The 22557-nt window shown below is 34.2% G+C and overlaps 1 protein-coding gene across 1 annotated transcript in view; it reads right to left on the reverse strand.

The window, feature by feature from the left end:
• Positions 1–609: 609 nt before the first annotated feature.
• Positions 610–22557, reverse strand: part of LOC106719058 (neuropeptide F receptor) — a 28664-nt gene continuing 6716 nt past the window's right edge. Inside the window, exons 2-4 of the mRNA XM_045683945.1 lie at positions 4302–4508; positions 3411–3644; positions 610–1445 (exon numbers count right to left, since the gene is read on the reverse strand). Coding sequence (XP_045539901.1) covers positions 765–1445; positions 3411–3644; positions 4302–4508 — 1122 coding nt within the window. The 3' untranslated portion in view covers positions 610–764. The remainder of the gene's footprint in view (positions 1446–3410; positions 3645–4301; positions 4509–22557) is intronic.

Raw genomic sequence — 22557 nt, forward strand, 5'->3', positions numbered from 1 at the left:
GTAGCCTATAATATGCCATGTATAAGCTACCTTCCCATCAAAGGCCCATCAAAATTGGTCTAACTGTTCCGGAGATTACCCGAAATAAACGCGGCCTTACGGACAAACAGACAGACAGACTAACATTTTATTTGTTTTGAAATATGATTTGTTTTTCTCGACAAAGACAATCCAATTTTATTAATATGTATACTTGCAATCTTAGCTCCTAGTTTTTTAAAAGTAGTTTCACCATTGTTTTTCTCTAAATGTCTATTTTCACTTAGCAACTAAACGCACGACTCTAGTTTTATACGGAGTCGGGCATCCTTTTCCACCGGTGCCGTTACGACTAATAGCTAAGTGGAAAAACAGGGTATAAAACCTAAGCTGAATATTAACAGATATAGGGTGTGTTTTTAGGAAAATAAACTCATTATCACATAATTTTATTATAAACAGATAGTGTAACAATTAAATTTGCATAAGTATTATTATAGGCATTAATATTCATACTCTACGTTTTGGGCTCAATAAAACGTAGAGTAGAGTATTATTAACACTAAACTAAACTATATTTACAAAGGAATTGAATAGAATCAGTTATTTTTTACAACATAATTACGCTAATAATTTTACTTAACATTTATTACACTAATATTTAATTGATTTAATAATATACGCCGTTTATACAAAACACATACACACATTGAATTGACGCTGAATATAGTTCAAATGCTTTGCATTTCAATAACATTTTCATGCTATTTGAAGCAAGTCTTTAGTCAGAAAATTTGCGAGCACTGAGATGTCTTGGTGTTCGCCGTAACAGTGTGTTCAATTTGTGCTAACGCAGTCAATTCCGTGTCCATTTTTCTATTTTTAATTCTAGAATCTTTCGTTATCTGTCGCTTTTTGCAGCAGCAAAGTATCTCTTCGAATTCCTTTCTAAAGTTATCATTCAACCAGCCGTATAACAAAGGATTGGATACAGCACTTGACATTCCAAACATATGGCAGATAGCGTAAGTGATAGTCATTGATTTCTCTTCCAAAATCGGCTCTGTACTGAAATCAGCTACTAGGTTAAACACGTTTAAAGGTAACCAGCTAATAACGTATGTAACAGCGATAGCTATTAGAATAGCTGGTGTCTTTTTCGTTGTTCGTCTTCGTCCACGTAATCTTCTATGTATTTGCACATGGGCCACGACAACTACTAAAACTGGAAGGAGATACTGTAATATTAAACTAAATAAAGAGTATATGGCTCGTCCTTTAGCAATTGGCCAGTCTTCAATACAGAAACTTAAAGAATCCATATCCTTAAGTCCTATGTTATGGGTTTTAAGGCTTCTAAATATATAGAGAGGCGATGCGAGGCAAAATGCAGTGACCCAGATGCATAGCATTGTAACGAGAGCGCCCATTGTCTGTAGGCTCGGCCGCGTTGGGTACACGATCAACTGTGGACAAAATAATACATTATAGTTTTCATATGCGGTGTTCACAACTTTTATAACAAGCGACTTGAGCACTTTTAATCAATCATGGGTTTTCACTAAAATAAAAAAATAAAAAACATTTCCCTAATTTTCTAGGAGAAAAACACATATTTACACAATATTTTGCAGGCAGTCAAAACTCATGTTATCATTAACTCAAGAGATAATGTTTTTTAAATTCTTTTCATATTGTTTGTGTAGGCTTTGTCTAAATCTTACACATTTAACTATATATGTATTTTCTTAAAACTCATAATGAAATGGAAAAGACTTAGCCTTACCATAAAAGTCTTAGACAGTGTTTCAAATACATTTTAACTTAAACTTACGTCGACTCTTTTATAAAGTGTTCTAGCGGTCGGGCGCTAATGTTTAACGTTGAACCATATAATAACTTTCTCGTCAATAATATCATCGGTGGTAAAAGGGTTTAACTAAACATTGTCTAAAAATATTTTATGGATTAATACAGTTAATTTCCATAATTAAGTAACTAAAAAGATGTGTCTTTGACGTTCTATTTGATGGGTGGATAGATGGAATGTATCAGAATTACTATATTACATCAAAGGAATGCAATTTTTTACATTTTTACTATCATCTTATCAAGTGTCTTTAGTTTGAGCATTTAGTTTATTATGGTAGACTCTCGAGAGATACCTGATAAAGCCGGAGTTCATATAAAATCAATAACGTGTGCGACGATAGATAACATTATCCAAGTATTACTTCAATACGATGTAATCGCTTGTATGTTACCGTAAAATTGTAAATATTGATAGCTTATAAATTAACTAGCGATCAAAAATTACTACACTACTAAATAATTAAACGTATAAATCTATATTCATTACTTTTTATATCATAAGGTGTAAATAGTATAACGCCTTTAAAAAACTCATAGCAAATATTTAATTTTGCAAATTTCAATTTTTTGTCGACAAAATGTACGACTTTCTCAAAATATTTTACAATAAAAAAACGTAATGGATAATTCTAATCAAAGTACCATTATAAAGAGGACAGACTAATTTCTTTAGTACATTTTAATACAAACCATTGTTTGATATTCGAACCTAGAACAACGTAGTAATAATTAACCGTTTATCATTAAATACAATCTTCAAATAAGACAAGCTCACAAGATGACGTCAAAAACAAAATCAACATCGAGTCCTATTTCCAGAAATATTGAGTGAAGTGTAAACAGTTTAACGCATGTGTTTAAATTGTTTAAGTAACGAACGATATCTGGAAAGAGAACTGATGCCCTGATGAAATTAAAGCTCATATAATATACGAATTTTAGAGGAACCGTCAGCTTCTACTGTCGAAACATCCGTACAAAAACATATTGTCATCATTTTCATAATCTTTGAATGAACAGAGATACACAACTCACGCCTGTAACCTAGAGGGGTAGGCAGAGACCAAGGACCTCCATTTGGCGTGGCCAAATGAACCTCCACAATTCACTTTTTGCCATTTCGTAACGTCAGATAAATGCACATTGTAAATCAAAAATCCAAAAACACATGGTAAATGGTAGGATTCGAACCCAGGACCTGCAGATTGCAAGTCAAATGCTTAACCCCTGAGCCACCGACGCTCTGATGATGAACAGAGATCGTAGAATGTTTTTGTTTTTGTAAAATTTTAAATCGGGAATAGAAGTTGAAGGTTATATCGATTAATATTATTAAAATAAGTTGATATAAAAATACCAGTAACCGACAAGCATATTTGTAAATCTTCAAATTTAGAAGATTTTTTTTTTTTGGACATTCAAGATATCTGGGCGACAAAGTAACAAGCGATCAATTTTTTCAAAATTGTATGATCACTTCACTGACAAAAGCATCAAAAAACCTATTTATTATCAAATAAATTGATAAACACGTAATTTTTTTTACAAAAAACACGTACCTGATATCTATCCAAGGCAATAGCAGTAATTGAAATAGTAGAAACAAATATAGATATAGCTTGTATTGCTCCGCACGCTTTGCATAAACTCGGCCAATCTGGTAACGGCCAATGTTTGGTCAAAAGTTCCATCAGTGTCAAAGGTGTTCCAACACAACACACCAACGCATCGGAGACAGCTAAGTTGACGATAAACATGTTTCTTGCTGTTCTCATCACTGGTTTTCTGACAACCTGCAAAAAAATTAAGAATATTGAAGTTTATAATTAAAACAAATGAATAATTGTTCTTGTTATTGCATTCAAAGATAAAGGTCGAGAGCTATAGGATTTTTTTTGTCGCCCGCGACACCGTCCGCGCTAAATCAAAAAGAAACTTAATACATAGCTTATGTGTTCTTCCAGACTATGTTCTACATCTATGCCAAATTTTATCAAGATCCGTTTAACCGTTCCGGAGATAACTTCAAACAAACATCCATCTAAAGTTTCGCATTTATATTATTAGTAAGATAGTATATTTCATCCTAACAATCTCTGTTGCAACATCAAATCTCACTAAATTATTAATCGGATTGAAACAGTTTCAAACGAAGCCTTTGACTCAATTTCGATATTACTCAATACAAATTCCTAACTCCATTCGTCTCGAATGTCGTATTTATGATTGCCATTCCAAAACTATACGATTTTGTCTTGTTTACATTAATCATAATTTTTTTCTAATATTGTTATCAACCTTATTATTTGGGGTCTGTCAAAAAATAACTATCATTCAATCTCACTTATACAAATGCAATCTGTTATAATCGTAATAGCAATGGTAGTATCTATAAGCAGCTTAAATCAATTGCTCGTCTATTGTTCGGATCTTGTCATCTTGATACTTACTGAAATAACAACGAGAGCATTTCCAACAGCGCCTATAATTACCAAGATGCCATAGAACGTGAGTAGTAGTGCGCTTGTCCGGTCATCGACTTTTCTGTTCAAAGAGAATTTCTCCAGAAGATTGTTTGGATTTTCTATACCTCGAGATGCTTCTATTAACCATTTTGCTGATGCGTTAAGTGTCAGGTTCATGCTGTGGTCAACTTTCTGTAACAAAATAACGTAAATTAGTTTTAACGACAAAACATATATAAATCTAGATAACTGTTGTACCGAAGTTAGTGATTATTCATTTGTTTTTAGCGGACATATTTAATATTAAACTAATTACTTAAAATGTCTTCTTTAATAATCATCTATATCTATATATATATAAAAGAAAGTCGTGTTAGTTACACTATTTATAACTGAAGATCGGCTGAATCGATTTGACTGAAAATTGGTGGGCAGGTAGCTTAGAACCAGGAAACGGACATAGGATAATTTTTACCCCGTTTTCTATTTTTTATTCCGCGCGGACGGAGTCGCGGGTAAAAGCTAGTATTTTATATATCTCAATGTGGCAAATTAGTAAGCGGACCAGATTTCGCCGAAATAGCGAAGCGACCGCTGCCTATAGACATCCGAAATTACAGATGCGTCGGCTACCTTTAATCGACGGAGGAGAGGATGCACAGAACGAGAATAATTTCCTCTTAATATGTGTCCCCTCCTTTGTCAAGTCCACTTCCGTTTCCCATTTTCCCTTTAAGAAAAGGGTGGGTAGGGAAAGGGGTAATATTTAATTAAATTAACTTTTGTTTGTTTAAGATTTAAAAAAAATGAATTTAATAGTAAGTTTCTGAGCCGCATGATCATTCTTTAGTATTTTTTGAGGTTAGTGAACAAAAAGAATAGCTTATTTTTCATAATTACAAACCTAATGTACACTATTTCGGCGTAAATAATTTAAAAGAACGAATCTAACTATTTTAAAACATGTTGAAAATATTAATTAAGTATCAAGCCATGCTTAAAAAGATCGGGAAATCGTTCAGGCTGCAGGTTACAATACAACGTACATACCCAAATTTCCAATAAGTCTGGAAAAATCAACTAAAAATAAAATGCGTGGAACTATAAATAACATTAGTCTCGGACTAACTATGCGTTGAATCAATAAAGAATTTATTTCGGGTATAATTGCGGCTACCGAGGCTAATATAGAATGTAAGATCGGAACGTGATCGGAATAGTTCGCTTCGAAATTAACTTGTTCTCGCGAAACGATAAGGAAAATACGAGCAGTTTGTTCAAAAATAGACACTTGTGTGATTTTGAAGATGCAACGTGAACACAACAATGTTGAAATTAAAATATCATTCAAGAGGTGCGACACGAATATGGGATAATTTAACAACAACGTAACTTGTCCGTAACCCAAAGGGGTAGGCAGATACTACGGACCACAATTTGGTACGCTCCTGTTACACCTTTCTCGTTTCTTCTACATACATACTTGTAGCCATATAATATGAGGGATAATTTTAAGACTATTAAAATGCTAGCTTTGAACTTGTAATAAGTCTAACAAGCAATTAAGTTTTATTATTATACTAGCTAACACCCGCGACTCCGTCCGCGAGGTTTAAAAATAATCTAATAAGTAGCCTATGTGTTCTTCCAGACTATGTTCTATGTTCTGATCAGGCAATAACTATGGTTGACTTAAAATGTAACTCATTTTTGTGTGTAACTAGCTTTTGCCCGTGACTCCGTCCACGTGTTATAAAAAAAAAAACACTATAAGAAGCCTATGTGTTCTTCCTGACTATGTTCTACATTTATACCAAATTTCATCAAGATCCGTTGAGCCGTTCTGGAGATACCTTCAAACAAACATCCATCCATCTAAACATTCGCATTTATAATATTAGTAAGATTTATAAATTATTGGATTAAGTTAATACATATTTACACATGTACACACGAATTCCCTCGACGCTTGATATAAATATAACTTAAAATAAGAAAAGAGAAACAATTCTAAAGTAGTTAAAGAACTTAGATAACTTTATAAACAGTTAATAGAAAGGGGGATCAAAGGGTTAACTTTTTTCCAGTAAATCAGTCCATTGAACCGTTAAAAAACTTTTCTTAAAGAAATTCGGTTAAAGAAATATTTAATTTACACATTAATTTAGTCGTTGATTAATAAAAGAAAAATATTAACAATATCTTCGACTATACTATGACTTTAAAAAAACTTACTTCGAAATTAAATAATCTTATATCAAAATCCGATAAACGTAACACAATTATTACTACAATTATTATGTCTAACCGTTGATTTACACTGCTGAAACCCTCTTCTTACTTAGTACCGGCGTTAGGGTAGGGTGCGGTAGGACGATCGCCCAGCGCGCTGGTCAGAGTCGCCACAGGTCCGCGAGTCAACATTCTAACGTAATCCTTTTAACTCCAACTCCTTTTTTGCTATGTGAAAAATAACAATCTTTACAAGATTTACGGCAATAGAATCTCACGGTTACTGTCTTACTAATGTTATAAATGCGAAAGTTTAGATGGATGGATGGATGTTTGTTTAAAGGTATCTCCGAAACAGTTCAACGGATCTTGATGAAATTTGGTACAGATGTAGAACATAGTCAGGAAGAACACATAGGCTACTTATAGTTTTTTTTTAACTCCACGCGGACGGAGTCGCGGGCAAAAGCTAGTTACACACAAAAATGCGTTACAAGTCAACAATAGTTATTGCCTGATCAGGAATAAAATTACCTTCACTATATTGTTGAAAAGCAGTGAACTAATTTCCTTACGGACTTATAGAAGGTGATTTAATCAAGGCGCCCTCTCACAGGTTTTCTATTTTCCTCCTCAGCTTATTCATTTCTAGTTGGATATCTCATCAATAAGCAATCAAAGACCGTACCACAAAAGGCTTCTTAGCTGAACATTTCATTGATTATAACTATTGTATGAAAGAGAATTTATTATGCGGAAGCCGTAATCATTTGGAGTAAATGTAATACGATACATATAGAGCTCTTTTCAATGGCAAGTCGTCTATAGTGCGTCGCAAGTAATGGATATTTTCTTTAGTGTACCGCGCCAAAGCGTGGTACGAATTGTGCCTACACCTGTGAGTTGCTAGCGTAAGTTTCTTGTTGTTATATTTAAATAGTTTTTGCTCCATGTAGATCTACGTTCGTCTGCAGAATAAATCACCATCGAATCCCGCCTTAATAAAAATATTTGGGTGTTGAAAAATTTAAATTAATTATTTTAGGTGTTCGTGTATTGAAACATCTGTTCAAACACATATTTTTGTGGCTGTTTATTCTAATGGAATGAAAGGGATCACGATATGGTTTTAAAACGTTACATTCATGGAAACCTATGATTACTTAGGACGGGTAACAATAGAATTATTGAACAATTTGACAGTTTTACAATTGAATTAACCTTGAGTATTAAAATGAAATAAACAAATACAACAGAAAGAATTTAGGGCAACATAAAACACGTCAAAATATAACAAATTTATGACACACATTTAACGGATTTCATGTTTATTCTCTGTAATGTAAAAACTGTTTAAGTACGATAAATGTAAGTCTGCACAATATACAATATTTTTCTTCAATATTTTTAGATGTCGCCCGCGAATACCTCCGCGCGGAGTAAAAAAAACTTAATTGGTAGCCTTTGTAGTCTTCTAGACTATGTTCTACATCTATTCCAAATTTCAGCAAGATCCCTTGATACCTTCAAACATCCTTCCATCCATCCATCTCTTTGTCAAGCAAATCTATATACTCGTAGTTAACATTTAGTCGCTATACCTCTACTGACCGAATAGATTCGCGTCAACGATTCAACGTTGCGCCACGATGCTCACATAATATTAATTTCGTTTACAATTTACGTTACTTTGTGTACGAAGTGCCTTAGTGTTATTGCTTTTAAAGCAAAAAAACTTCATATATCTTCACTTAGGAAATTCTATACTTTACAGTGCTAGATCCCGCAACAACAATATTTGTTGGGTGCACGAATGGGCCCGATCGACCGGTGCAATACCACGACCACACAGAAGACAGGCGTGAAGTGGAAGCAATTACGCGTTTCGTCTGATGAGTATGGTACCGGAGGCCTAATTATAGTCCTATTTACCTTCCCATCCCTTTTCTTAATAGGAAAGGATGGGAAGGCGAAGTGTATTTGGCAGAAGAGGGGACGCATAGAAAGGAGAAATATCCTCTTTTTGTGCGTCCCCTTCTCCGTTAATAAAAGGTAGGCAACGCATCTGCATTTGCGGATGTCTATGCGCAACGGTCGCCTCGCTATTGCGGCGAATCCAGGTGGCCGTTTGCTCGTTTGCCACCTTATGATATAAAAAAAAATCCCTGTTTTATTCGCTCGAAGAATAAGTTGATTCGTCCATTTTGAAACACTGAAGTTTTTCTATATCTACTGCAGGTGAGCGAAAGGATGTGCTTTTTTTCTGTTTTAACATGATTTAAATATAGTCTATTTTTCAATATAATCTTTGATTGTGTCAGACATCTGTTCGGTAGATCGTAAATCGTAACACAATTGACTGAAGTGTGGCATAAAAATTACAGTAATACAGACCTCGGATAATTTAAGTGGCCATAAATGTTAGGCGGTGCGGAGGGTATCGAAATGGGAGTGAAGAAACAAATTGTTGCAATCAAATAAATTCTAAGTTAAGCATCTGTTTCTTTCTAACATTTTCTTTAGAAGCATTCGATATCGGCATTTTAGTTTCGTACAAATTTGTTGCTTTATACCAGTGATTGTCAAACTTATTTTCATTCACCGCCCCCTTTAAAAATAAATTATATTTCAGAGCCCCCTAATTTTTATTCAGCCCTAAAACTTAAAAACCACAATTTCATTACTTTAATTAATTTCAATGCCATTTTTTGGGCCCCTTATCGCCCCCTCCTAGGTATTAAACGCCCTCAAGGGGGCATTATCGCCCACTTTGGGAAACACTGCTTTATATTAACCTTTTGTAATGACGTAAGTTTTAAACATAATAGAGTAAACTTATAAAAAACATTATTATGATTATCACAAATTAATTTGAGTAGAAACACACGCTGGTATTATATTTACAACAACACATTTTTTATCTATCGCAACCAATACGATAACCACAACATACACGTTATCCAATGACGCGTCTGACATAAAACAGACATGATTTTTTCTATCAAACACAAACATCCCAAGCAATCTATTATATGTAAATTTATTTTTCCACCGAAAAGACGACAGTCCTTATGAATGGGGTTTTCATAAAATGGAATTAATCTTAATGAGTAATGGATGGAAATATTTTCGGCCATAATATATAAGTATTTTTCCAGTATTTATGTATTTTAGGATTACTAGAGAATTCTATTATGTACTTACACATTATGGGCCTTACTATAAAAACATAGAAATTGTTTCAAATACATTTTAGCTTAAACATACGTCAACCATTTTATACCGTGACTCTAGAGCCCGGCGGGGATTTTTGACAAATCATGGTTATTGAGACATTATACGTAGGCTTGCGAAGTGCCATCTTTACCAATAAATAATGAAGTACTTATACAGAAAGCTTTATGGTGATACATATTTATGGTCAAACATATAACTATATTGAGGTAAATAATATCAATCAGCGGCAGACAAAGGGTTAAATCACGTGTTTAACTAAACAGTCCCTAAGAGTATTTTTTGCAGTTATACCGTATGTACTTAATTGGCTTACGGTACAATAATCAATAACTTAGTTACTAATTATGTTTATAAAAAAAACTGAAAAGCCCAATTAAATATAAGTCAGTAACTAGCGATCGCCTTCAACTTTTTTTAGCGCAGAATTATAAAAATAGAATTGCCCATCATATGTCCGCGTGCATCAGTTACCTTCCCGTTAAAGTCCTGTTAATTTTAAAAATTGGTTTTTCATTATCAGCAGCTCAAATATACCTTTTATACGAAATATAAAATTTATTTTTAATGTTACATATAAAGACTGCAATTTTAATAATATGTTAAGATATTTTGTTTAAACAAATACTTTTATCAATTTGAAAAGACAACCTCTCAGAGATAGATGTTAGTATATGAGATTAGATTAGTTTACGTAACAAATATAAACAGAACGAAAGTGAAAAATTCGTGAATGTAAGCAAACTCGTGGAAGAAACACAAAGCGAACGTCAGCAAAGCTTTTACTGTAACACCGGCTTTTAACCTCAAAAATCAAAGGCACAATTTATAATAGTTGGCAAGAAACTGACAGCTCGACAAAAACATAACACAGAAGAACGTTGTAAAATATAACTCAGTCTCTACAATATTATAAAGAGGTAATATGTATTTTTTTTGTCTTGATAGAAAATCTGTTTGTGTTTATATGGCAACAGAAACATAGAAAACTGTTGTTTTTTTTAACCATTTTTTTAACCATTTATTTTATTAATTACTAGCTTTTACCCGCGACTCCGTCCGCGCGGAATAAAAAAATAGAAAACGGGGTAAAAATTATCCTATGTCCTTTTCCTTACCTGCCCACCAATTTTCAGTCAAATCGATTCAGCCGTTCTTGATTTATAAATAGTGTAACTAACACGACTTTCTTTTATATATATAGATTATGAAAAATAAATGCACGTGTGAAATAAGTACAAACAAAACTTATAAGCTTATTTTCTACAGCATTCGATTCTTTAAAAAAAAAAACAAATTGAATATTCAAAAATTAACAATTTAAATATTGAAATTACTGAAATGTACAATTACTAATAACTCAAATTACATTTAACATTTTAATGTAAAACATTTTATATTTTTTCTCGTGATTGAAAAGAAAACAAATTTCTGCGGTGGCCGAGTTTCACATCAAAGCAATTTACCGCTGATCAAAATTAATTAGAAACTTTTTTCATCGAGGAAATTTATTTTATTAAATGAGTTCTTAATTTGAAAGTAATTAAATTATTAAGACGAAACACTTACAAGTTATTGTCGAAACATTAATGTGTTAATTTCTATTAAAAAAAACAGTAATAACATTAAAAAGTATGAAATTACAGTAAAATTGTGTTAATCACTTCAAAATTTGTCTAAAATAGTACAGTAATTAAGCAAAAAAAAAAACTTAAACGAAATGTTCTGAAAACATCATGTTTTAAATTGTTACTGTCATAACAAACACTTCAGGTTTGCAAAAGAGCTTACAAAAAACCGCATATCTAAAGAACTAAAGCCAACGACTTGTTAGAAATGCTATTTCAACAAAAAATTTCGACTCTAAAGCGTTGAACGCCATCTTACGTGAAACTTCATCCACCAAGTGAAGTGTTCTTAAAATGATCCCACTTAAAAATAAAATCGCTGGCCATTGGTGAGTGAATGACCCTGTCTACATCTATAGTAGCAGCATAAATAAAATCTGCACCCGTATTATTAAAAAAAAAAAAAAAACAACTGACAGTAATGTTCAAGAGACTATGGAAAAATCCAAAAACACTATGACATTTGCGATAATTAATTAAGAAGACAACTTATAAAAAAATTGTTAAGCTTATTTTTTACTCAAATAATTCGTTCACCTTTTTCGATCACATTTTTCGATTGCCAGTGCGATAAATTAAATTAAAATTTAAGGATTAAAAATTTCAATAAAAAAAATGATGTACGGATGGAAAGAAAATCTTTCGTGATTTAATAATTTCAGTGAAAACACTTATTATCCTTTTATTCACATCTTTTTTTCAAAATTGAATAATATAAAATAATCGTCTGACATGCGATGCATGAAATATAAAATATCCTCGCCATATTGCGGAAAATATGAAACTGTTTTCTTTGCACATATTGGTAAGTGACTTAATAAAGAAGCACTGAAGCACCCCCAGTTCTGTATTCTTACAATATCTAACCAATATGTCTCACTTTATAATATTAATGCGAATATTTGGATGGATGAATGGATGGGTCTTTGAAGGTATCTCCGGAACGGTTCAACGGATTCGGATGAAATTTGGCATGAATGTAGCATAGTCTGGAAGAACACATAGGCTACTACTATTTTTTTTTTGATATAAACAATCAGATACCGTGTTAAAATTATGTCGTTATACAGTTGTCTACATAGTGGAAATTCACTGAGAGAACCTAAAGGTATATGCCAAAACTCGTTAGTCGTATTCGCTAGTGGAGTGGTCTCCGACGTACTCAAAGATAATGCGGTCAGTCGGTCAAAACGGTTGCGAACGATTTTGCTAGCCAATGATTGCTAAGAATGCTATCTTGATTTGGCTCTTGTATTTACTTACTTTGATCTTGAATGGAGTCTTTTAGATTGATCTCACTGAATGCTTTAATTCGTACCTAGATAGTCGAATTTTAAGTCGAAGTTTAAGTCGAATTTTAAGTCGAATTTTCGTCAGTGTAAACCCCACCCAATCATAGTACATAGTTTCAGTATAAAGTACAATAATATAGGAGTAGAAAAATATGTCATCCATGACTTTTTTCTATCTCAGAATATTTTGACAATGTGTTTTAAAAAAAAAAACACAACTCTATATAATTTTATTATATGTTTATTTGTTACATGGAACTGAGCCATAGTCAAAAATAAAGCAAATATATTACGTATAAAATAAATTCTACATTTGCTGGCCGCTAATGCCACAAGAAAAAAAATAATCACCTACAAACTTTGAGAAAAAAAAAACTATTTTAAGTTAGAAATATTTTATGGTCACCTATTATTAACTCGTGCTCGACTTTTCAGTGCACGCAGATGTATTTAAGTGCTCTTGCGCTTTTCAATTTACTATATTGCCCAACATCCAAGCGCTGTACGAAAAATAAAATGTATTGCGGCACCACATTTTACCCCAACATTACGGGTAGAGCTTTTGAGTTTTATTTTATTTTAAACATAAAGTGTATGTTATTTTTGGAAAAAAAAAACTGCTTGTTTCATTTTGGAACGAAGTTCCTTATCGCACGTTGTGAAAGGGGGCTAGACGGAAAAAAATCTTACGAAAAGTTGTCACGACACTCTTTGCTATAGTAGGTATGTTAACGACGAATGAGCGCTACTTCACCATGGCAACGACGTGACAATATATAACGAAAATTCATAGAAATAAAATGTACTTCTTGTGAAGACTTAAGTTTTTATTCATAGAATAAACATTGGTTCCTTCACTAATTAATCGAAAGGAACTTCGTTCCATCCGGGTGTCCCTTGACACCTCTCAAGTTTTTTTTTTATTAACACTTTCTAATTTCACAATAATTTGAAGAATACACTTTAGATGTTATAAAAATAAGACGTTGTATGTTTTCTTAATTTATTTTAACTTCTTTTCTATCTTATCTTACTAATAATACAAATGCGAATGTTTAAATGGATGGATGGATGGATATTTAAAGGAATCTCCAGAACGACTCAACGGATCCTGATGAAATTTGGCACGGTTGTAGAACATAGTCTGGAAGATCTCGTAGGCTACTTATAATGTTTTTAATACCACGCGGACAGAGTTGCGGGCGACAGCTAGTGAAGTATAAAAGTAAAAGTAATTAAAAACATTCTTCCACCACTAGAGTTTGTATTTTTTTGCTCCAAGCGAGCCATTTAAGATAATAAAATAAACGCTGTAAGTAATTGCGTTGCGGAAAACCTGGAGTATTTTACAAGATTTATCTTTTATTTCTTAAAATACCGAGAATTAATACTTCTTACTAATTGTATAAAAGCGAATGTTTAGCTAGATGAATGGATGGATGTTTGTTAGAAGGTATCTCCAGAATGGCTAAATGGAACTCGCTGAAATTTAGCATACCTATAGATATAGAAAATAGTCTGGAAGAACACATAGGCTACTAAGTAGCGGGCGACAGATAGCTTATAAAAATGTTTTGTAATAAAATTTCACTTAAATGTACATCCTAAATGTACATCCTAAATCGGCCCCGGGTAGGGGACTGACTGCGGATATACAGAACAACTCGCACGGGAGGTGCACCGGCAATAATCAACGGTGCACCCCCAATGCGGAGCACGGGGAAATAAAACCACCTAATGCTGGTAACGGAAGAGAGCAATAAAATACATAAGTGTTAAAGAATGTATCGCCAGTAAAAAGTAAACCAAGAATAAAATAACAATCATACTTGATGAATGTCAGATCGATTTTATTAGTTGGAACACAAAATAGTATATAGATACTTGTATATAGCGGGCACACGGATTTTCACAACTAACAATATTTAATATGGGTTATGAGTAAAGAAAGGATAGCATCATATAGAAGAAGGAAGCTTTACAAACACGAAGTCAACACACGACAAGAAGTCCCGTGAAAAAAGAAATTAATGCCGCGACACGCCTACTTCGGAGAATATACGAATCATATGCAGCATCGCCTTTCGCCTTGCGTCGCGCGCCTTCTCCTCGCGCTTCGCTCCGCCGGCAGGACTGTCGTAAGACAGGTTCTATATAGTTGCCCGCGCCCCGCTCCGCCCACCAGAACTGTCGTGAGCCGACGTCTACCTGCAAGTTGTCTCTATCGTCGCACGTCTTGAGGCTATATCCCCGCACCCCGCACCCCGCCAGAGCTGTCCTGAGCCTCAGCCTACCTGCAAGCTGTCTGCATTGTCGCCCGCCTGCTGGCTATCCAGAATGCTCCTACCAAATATTGAATCTACCCGCGCCGCGCCCGCCCGCCAGAGCTGTCCTGAGCCTCAGCCTACCTGCAAGCTGTCTGCATCGTCGCCCGCCTGCTGGCTATCCAGAATGCTCCTACCAAATATTGAATCTACCCGCGCCGCGCCCGCCCGCCAGAGCTGTCCTGAGCCTCAGCCTACCTGCAAGCTGTCTGCATCGTCGCCCGCCTGCTGGCTATCCAGAATGCTCCTACCAAATATTGAATCTACCCGCGCCGCGCCCGCCCGCCAGAGCTGTCCTGAGCCTCAGCCTACCTGCAAGCTGTCTGCATCGTCGCCCGCCTGCTGGCTATCTAGAATGCTCCTACCAAATATTGAATCTACCCGCGCCGCGCCCACCCAGCAGAGCTGTCCTGTGCCAACGTCTACTTGTAAGAAGCCGCATCCTCGCAATCCGGAGACTCCCCAGAATGTTCGTATCAAATACCGAATCTACCAGGGCCCCGACCCACCCAGCAGAGCTGTCATGTGCCAACGTCTACTTGTAAGAAGCCGCATCCTCGCAATCCGGAGACTCCCCAGAATGTTCGTATCAAATACCGAATCTACCAGGGCCCCGACCCACCCAGCAGAGCTGTCATGTGCCAACGTCTACTTGTAAGAAGCCCGCATCCTCGCAATCCGGAGACTCCCCAGAATGTTCGTATCAACGACCATGGCTAGAGCAGAGCCTGCCCATAGTAACGGAAGATTCCATAGCAACGATAAAAATATGTAGAGCATACGTGATATGTAGCAGGAAGTCTAAAAGATTGGGGCGCACGTAACACACACACACACCTATGAAGATCGTGTAAATGCTCATGCTTGGTCAGGCATCTAAGAACATATATAAGGCGAAATACACATCAAATAAACCTCTTCCGTTACCAGCATTAGGTGGTTTTATTTCCCCGTGCTCCGCATTGGGGGTGCACCGTTGATTATTGCCGGTGCACCTCCCGTGCGAGTTGTTCTGTATATCCGCAGTCAGTCCCCTACCCGGGGCCGATTTAGGATGTACAAATACCGAGAATTAATACTTCTTACTAATTGTATAAAAGCGAATGTTTAGCTAGATGAATGGATGGATGTTTGTTAGAAGGTATCTCCAGAATGGCTAAATGGAACTCGCTGAAATTTAGCATACCTATAGATATAGAAAATAGTCTGGAAGAACACATGGGCTACTAAGTAGCGGGCGACAGATAGCTTATAAAAATGTTTTGTAATAAAATTTCACTTAAATGCATCTCTAATTGACAAAATACTTGTACAAAAACTATTCTTGTACTAGTTTTTCAGAGTTTGAAAACTCATCATTTAAGTATTCATTCAATTACATACATTTTTTTTCCAATTATTACGTCGAAAAACCGGTTTTACAATTTCTTTTCAGCATGTTTTATTTTTATGAATTCGTATAAAATCTCCTTGTGGTGTTCAAGAATCTTTACTAATATAAATTTCTCCTTTTTTCCTGTTACGTTACTACCAAATACCAGATGGCGACCAAATATAAACAGATTCGAAATTCTTTGCGAACATCATTGAAATTATTGAGTAAACATTTTATCACACAATATATAATTTTACTACGAAATTCAAACAAAAACATGGTAAATACTCGAATGCTACTGAAAACACAGAGGAATTTATTTTTTTCACGTAAAGTAAATAAACTTGTTTTATTTACCAATCTAGTCTTTAATATATCGATATTAAAATATTATTAGGATTTCTTAATAAAAACAGAGAGTTATTAAACCTAAAAACGGTTGATTAAGTTTTGGGTAGACATTTCTAAGATAAAACAACATTTATTAAACAATATGAAAACTATTTTCGAAGTTTTAAACTTTAAAGTTCATTTCTTATATCTTACTTAATATTATAAATGTTCCATCCACATCCATACATATTCCATCCTGGTCGAATGATAGATGTATGGATGTTACTTAAGGATCTCTAAGACAGCTGAATAGATCTTGTAGAAATATCGAACAGGAATAACTCCTAAAGTACTACAATTTTTTTTTTAATTCCATCACTTATATTGTTAATAATTAGTTGCTATAACTACAAAAATTATTCTAATATTCATATGTAGTTAGTTCGTATATTCCTAACTTTATGTATAACATTTGAGAAGAATCTTTTAACACTTAATCTAAACGGCACCAACGAAACTATAAAGATAAAACTTCATATAAACAGGAAACTGTATGGAAATCCGCTTGAATTTCTGATAAGTATGTACGCCTATGGCGATGTGCCAGAAATAAAATTCGTTTATGTTTTGTCACTGATACGTTATCAAGTGTAACTGATATTGTAACGAATGGTACATGCATCGGATAATATTAATTTCTAGGATTAGACAATCTAAATGCATGTTACATTTAATGTATTTGACAGATACTGTATTGTTACATAATCCTATGACTCTTACGTATACAAAAATTTTGTAATTTGCATATTTTTTTAAATTTTCAAAATGAATAATTTAAACTATATGTATCTTACTAATATTATAAATGCGAATGTTTGGATTGATGGATGGATGTTTGAATGTATCTCCGGAACAGCTCAACAGATGTTGATGAAATTTGGCATAGATGTAGAACATAGTCTGGAAGAACACATAAGCTACTTGTTTAGTTTTTATTATGTCGCGCAGACAGAGTCGCTGGGGGGGGGGGGGGGCAATTTGTCTTATATAAAATAGATACTACCAACTCTCCCAGTTCAATACCACGACCTCAGAGAAGACGGGCGTGAAATGGAAGTAAATACGAGTTTCGTTAAATGAGTGCATATCGGAGGCATAATTTTAGTCCACGTTCCCATTCCACCCTTTTCTTATAAGGAAATGATGGGAAAGTAAAGTGTATTTGGAGGAGGGGACACATGGGATGGTGAAACATCCTCTTTCTGTGCGTCCCCTCTTCCGTTGATTAAAGGTAGGCAACGCAGGCAACACATCTGAAATTACGGATGTCTATGGGCAGCGGCCGCTTCGATCTTTCGATGAATTCTTGCAGCTTACTCAATTGTCACATTATAACATAAAAAACTGAGGTTAATTTGTAGAGTACGAGAAAAACAGGATCCAAAATTTGTTTGTCTAAAGCTTATATCGCTTTGTTTTTGATGTAAATTTATTTTCTGTTCCCTGTTTTCAGAAGTAGGTTTTTTCCGAGATTCCGTTAACGCGGAATTAAAAAACATAATTAATGGCCTATAGTTATGAGCTGTTCTGGAGAGACCTAGTAAAAAACTAGTAAAAATCAAGTCATTTCAAAAAAGTTATTTTTCGATAGAATAGTAAAAACCTTTTGCTTTTTAAATATTTTTAAAATATGAAAATGTTACTTTTTCTAATCAATATCAATACAGAGTATAAAACAAAGTCGCTTTCGCTGTATGTCCGTATGTATGCTTAGGTCTTTAAAACTACGCAACGGATTTTGACGCGTTTTTTTTTAATAGATAGAGTGATTCTTAAGGAAGGTTTGTATGTATAATAAATGCATAATATAGTAGAGAAACACTGATAAATTTAAAGGTTTCTAATGTGAACGCTGTGAACGTTGTGTATAAGGACATTCTGTAGTAGGTATATTTTGCATTGCATCCGTGCGAAGCCGGGGCGGATCGCTAGTGTACCTATAAATAAACTCCAGAAAAAAAATCATGGAAGTCCTTCTAAAGAAAAACTTATTGAGAAAACAGAGTTAAGAAAATTGCCTTTGTCCATTAATTGGAGAATGGATGTACGAATTAATTTGAAGGAGAAAATGGGAAATAAAATTGATTAAGGTAAAATTTATTCCTTAGAGTTCCTTAAAATGTGTAATAAAATTCTCTAGATTATTTCCAGCTAGTAATTTTTAAAATCTATTTGTAGGCTTTATATGTTATTTTTTTTTTAATCATTTATCCCTTACGCGTGGCCAGTTGGAAATTACCAAAGAGGTTGATTATGCTACAATGTTTATAACTTATCGAAAAAATAAAAACTTACGTAACAATTGAAATAAAATTATTATTTAAAAAAGAGGCAAAAACATCAACAACCTTTTGACCTTTACAACAAATGTATTATGATCTCATGAGATTTTGTTAAACAATCCGTTCCCAAAAATAAATGACGCAAGCTCGTTCAAATTAAACAGTTAACCAAATGTATGTCATAATTAATTAACTGTCAAAAACATAGACTAGATATATAAATTGTTAATTGATTACGAGCGTGTTGAAATAGAATTTGTTTTTGATAAAGAACATTTTTATAATTACAATTGAAATGTAATTTGTTATTTTTATTGCAAGTTGTTAGTTGTTTTCAGCGTTATTCTGAGGATGAAAGTTTTTTTAAGTAAATATTTTATGGAATAAATGTTCATTAATATCTTATACGTATTTGTTGAATTAAATCGAATCATTATCATGATCAACCTGCCCTTATCCCTGGAGGGTCGGCACAGTATGTACTACTCCGCCATACATCTCTATCAGCCGTCTCTGAATTTACCCCCTTCTTACGCATATCGTCTTTCACACAATCTATCCATCCTTACATAGAGCGTCGGTGGTCAGGGGTTAAGCACTTGACTTGCAATCTGCAGGTCCAGGGTTCTAATCCCACCATGTACCAATGTGTTTTTCGATTTTTGGTTTAAATAATATGTACATTTATCCGACGTTCTTACGGTGAAGTGATGCAACCTGCACATATCTGAGAAGAAATTCAATGATATGTGTGAAGTCAACCAACCCGCACTTGACAACACAACTTGGTGTAGGCTCCGAGCCCCTCAGTGGGGACGTATAGTGAGCTGATGATGATGAAAGAAAAGTTTTCTTTTATTATTTTTTTATTTATTATATGTTTTGTGAGTAAATAAGCTAACAATGTATTCAATCAGACGGTGAAATAACGTCAAAATGTAAATCACCGTAACGCTTTTCAATAACAAAGGTGTTTGTTGATTTGATAACAATTTCAGAACATTAACAATGGAAACTTTTCCATTTTCAAACTTTTGTCGATGGCTTCATGGTTCGATATTCGTTTGGAATGCGTGTAACGTAAAGTTCAGTCAATTATGAAAGTTAGGAATACACGCGCCAAGCCCTTGTTTGTTATGTGACGCCATATTGTAATTACCTTAATAAAAACATATTAGAAAACCCAACTAAATGAGATTAGTTTAAAAAATTTAATCAGTAGCCTCTGTCTTCTTCCAGATTATGAGTATTTTCACGGTAACATAGGAACTGCTAGTTATCGAAGTCGTTAACAGATCTCAAATCCAGGTTAAAACTTTAAGAATGATATACCAAATAACACTACAGCGCAAAATAACCTGCTTATAACCGATAGTAAAGATCACGGTCTAAATGTACATGTTATCAAAGATTATATCTAGATATAGTTACACGACACGTTAACGTACAACAACGCACTTGACAGACAAGAGGATATGACATAATTCATATTGTTTCGATTTTATCATTACATTTGATTAGTTTTAATACAACTATTTTAAGTAACATCGGTACAACTTAATATTTATCTTACTAATATTATAAATGCGAATGTTTATACGGATCTCGATGAATGGCCCAGATATAGAACAGTCTGGAAAACGCATAAGCTACTTATCAAGTTTTTTCTTTAATTCCGCGCCGACAAAGCCGCCTGTAAAAGTAATTTATTGATAAATTAAACAGTCGATGTACAAAAATCAGAAGAATAGATAGAGATGCGTGAGTAATTGAAGTCCGTGGTCTCTGCCTACTCCTTTGTGTCATGGTCGTGTGTTATCTTGTTAAAAATTCATTAATTTTATTAAACAAAATAATTTTTAATTTTTTTTCTGGCGCTCAATCGTTGACGCTAAGAATTAATTAGAAAAATTTAAAAGATAATAATTATTTATTACTGGCCAGTTATGAAGCATATAAAAACTCATTGAACTATTTTCATAGTATAAAAGCAGCTATGTATAGGCAGGATCTTACGATAGCAGATTTTTTTATACCCTTAGGTGGCAAACGAGCAAGCGACCACCTTATCCGATGAAATTGCGAAGAGACCGCTGTCCATAGACATCCGCATTTGATGATGAGCTTACCTTTAATCAACGGAGAAGGGGACGCACAGAAAGAGGATATTTCCCCTTCCTGTGCGTCCCTCTTCCGCCAAATCCACTTACCCTTCCCATACTTTCCTAATTGAAAAAGGGTGGGAAGGGAAAGAGGACTAAAATTAGGCCTCCGGCACCACACTCATTAGACGAAACGCGGAATTGCTTCCACTTGACATCTGTCTTCTGTGTGGTCGTGGTATTGCACCGGTTGACCCGGCCTGTTCGTGTACCCAACAAATATTGTTGTTGCGGGATCTACCACTGTTAAATACAATAATTTCATTCGAGGAAAACTTACCTTAAATTTTACAAAATAAATTAACCTTAGAGTATGCCATAGGATATAATTTTACGAGTTTGTAGGTTATAATTTTGTTTTGTACCGTTTTATATGCATTTGTTAATTCACTGTCGGATATTTAAAAAATCTTTAGTGAGTAATATATTTACGACATACATTAAACTATTCCTGTTATTAATATCGTAGGGTCATAAAAGTGAGAGTTGGAAAGGTATTTATGACGTTCCATTATCGCTGCTCTATTAGTTATTGCTCCAGAACGTGGTACATAAAGAAAAAGTAATTAGTAAGAAATTAATGTTCATGTTTATTGCAAAATGGTTAAGTAAATAACATATAAATCTATGTATATATGATATATAAATCTGAGTAGTACTTTTCTGAATATAATTAATAGGGTGTCGCCCGCGACTCGGAACGCGCAAAATTAAATAAAAATTGAATAAGCAGCCTATGTGTTCTACCAAACTATGTTCTATATCTGCGCTAAATTTAATCAAGATCCGTTGAGCCGTTACGAAGATACATTCAAACATCCATCCATCCATCTAAACATTCGCATTTATAATATTAGTAAGAAGTGAGATTGATAAATTTTACAGCTTCATAGTCTTCGCGAATATGATATGAAATGAAAAACAATGAAGTTTCTTTTTTGACTAAATAGAAACCTAGTCTGACGTCTTCAAAACATAATCCCAAAGTTTCATCAAAATCTGTCTAGTAGTTTATGAACATTAAGGGAACAAGCATAAATCATTCAAAAATAAGGAATTTAAATACTTAGAACTGTATGTCTGCAAAATATGTAAAAAATACGTTAAATATCCGAACATGATTTTCACGTGAATTGTTATTGTTTTCCATTCACCATCATCATCTCCCTGGCCTTATCCCACTTACGTAGGGTCGGCACACAAGGTTTTATGAACCTTAAAGTTTTGGCTTTAGTTTTTACGGCCGGCCGCCTGCCTGTCGCCAACCCTACTTGGGAGGAATTTTTTAAAATTAAATATAACATAATAGCTAAATAGTA

This window comes from Papilio machaon, chromosome 24 (assembly GCF_912999745.1).
Source record: "Papilio machaon chromosome 24, ilPapMach1.1, whole genome shotgun sequence".
In the NCBI taxonomy this organism is placed as follows: Eukaryota; Metazoa; Arthropoda; class Insecta; order Lepidoptera; family Papilionidae; genus Papilio; species Papilio machaon.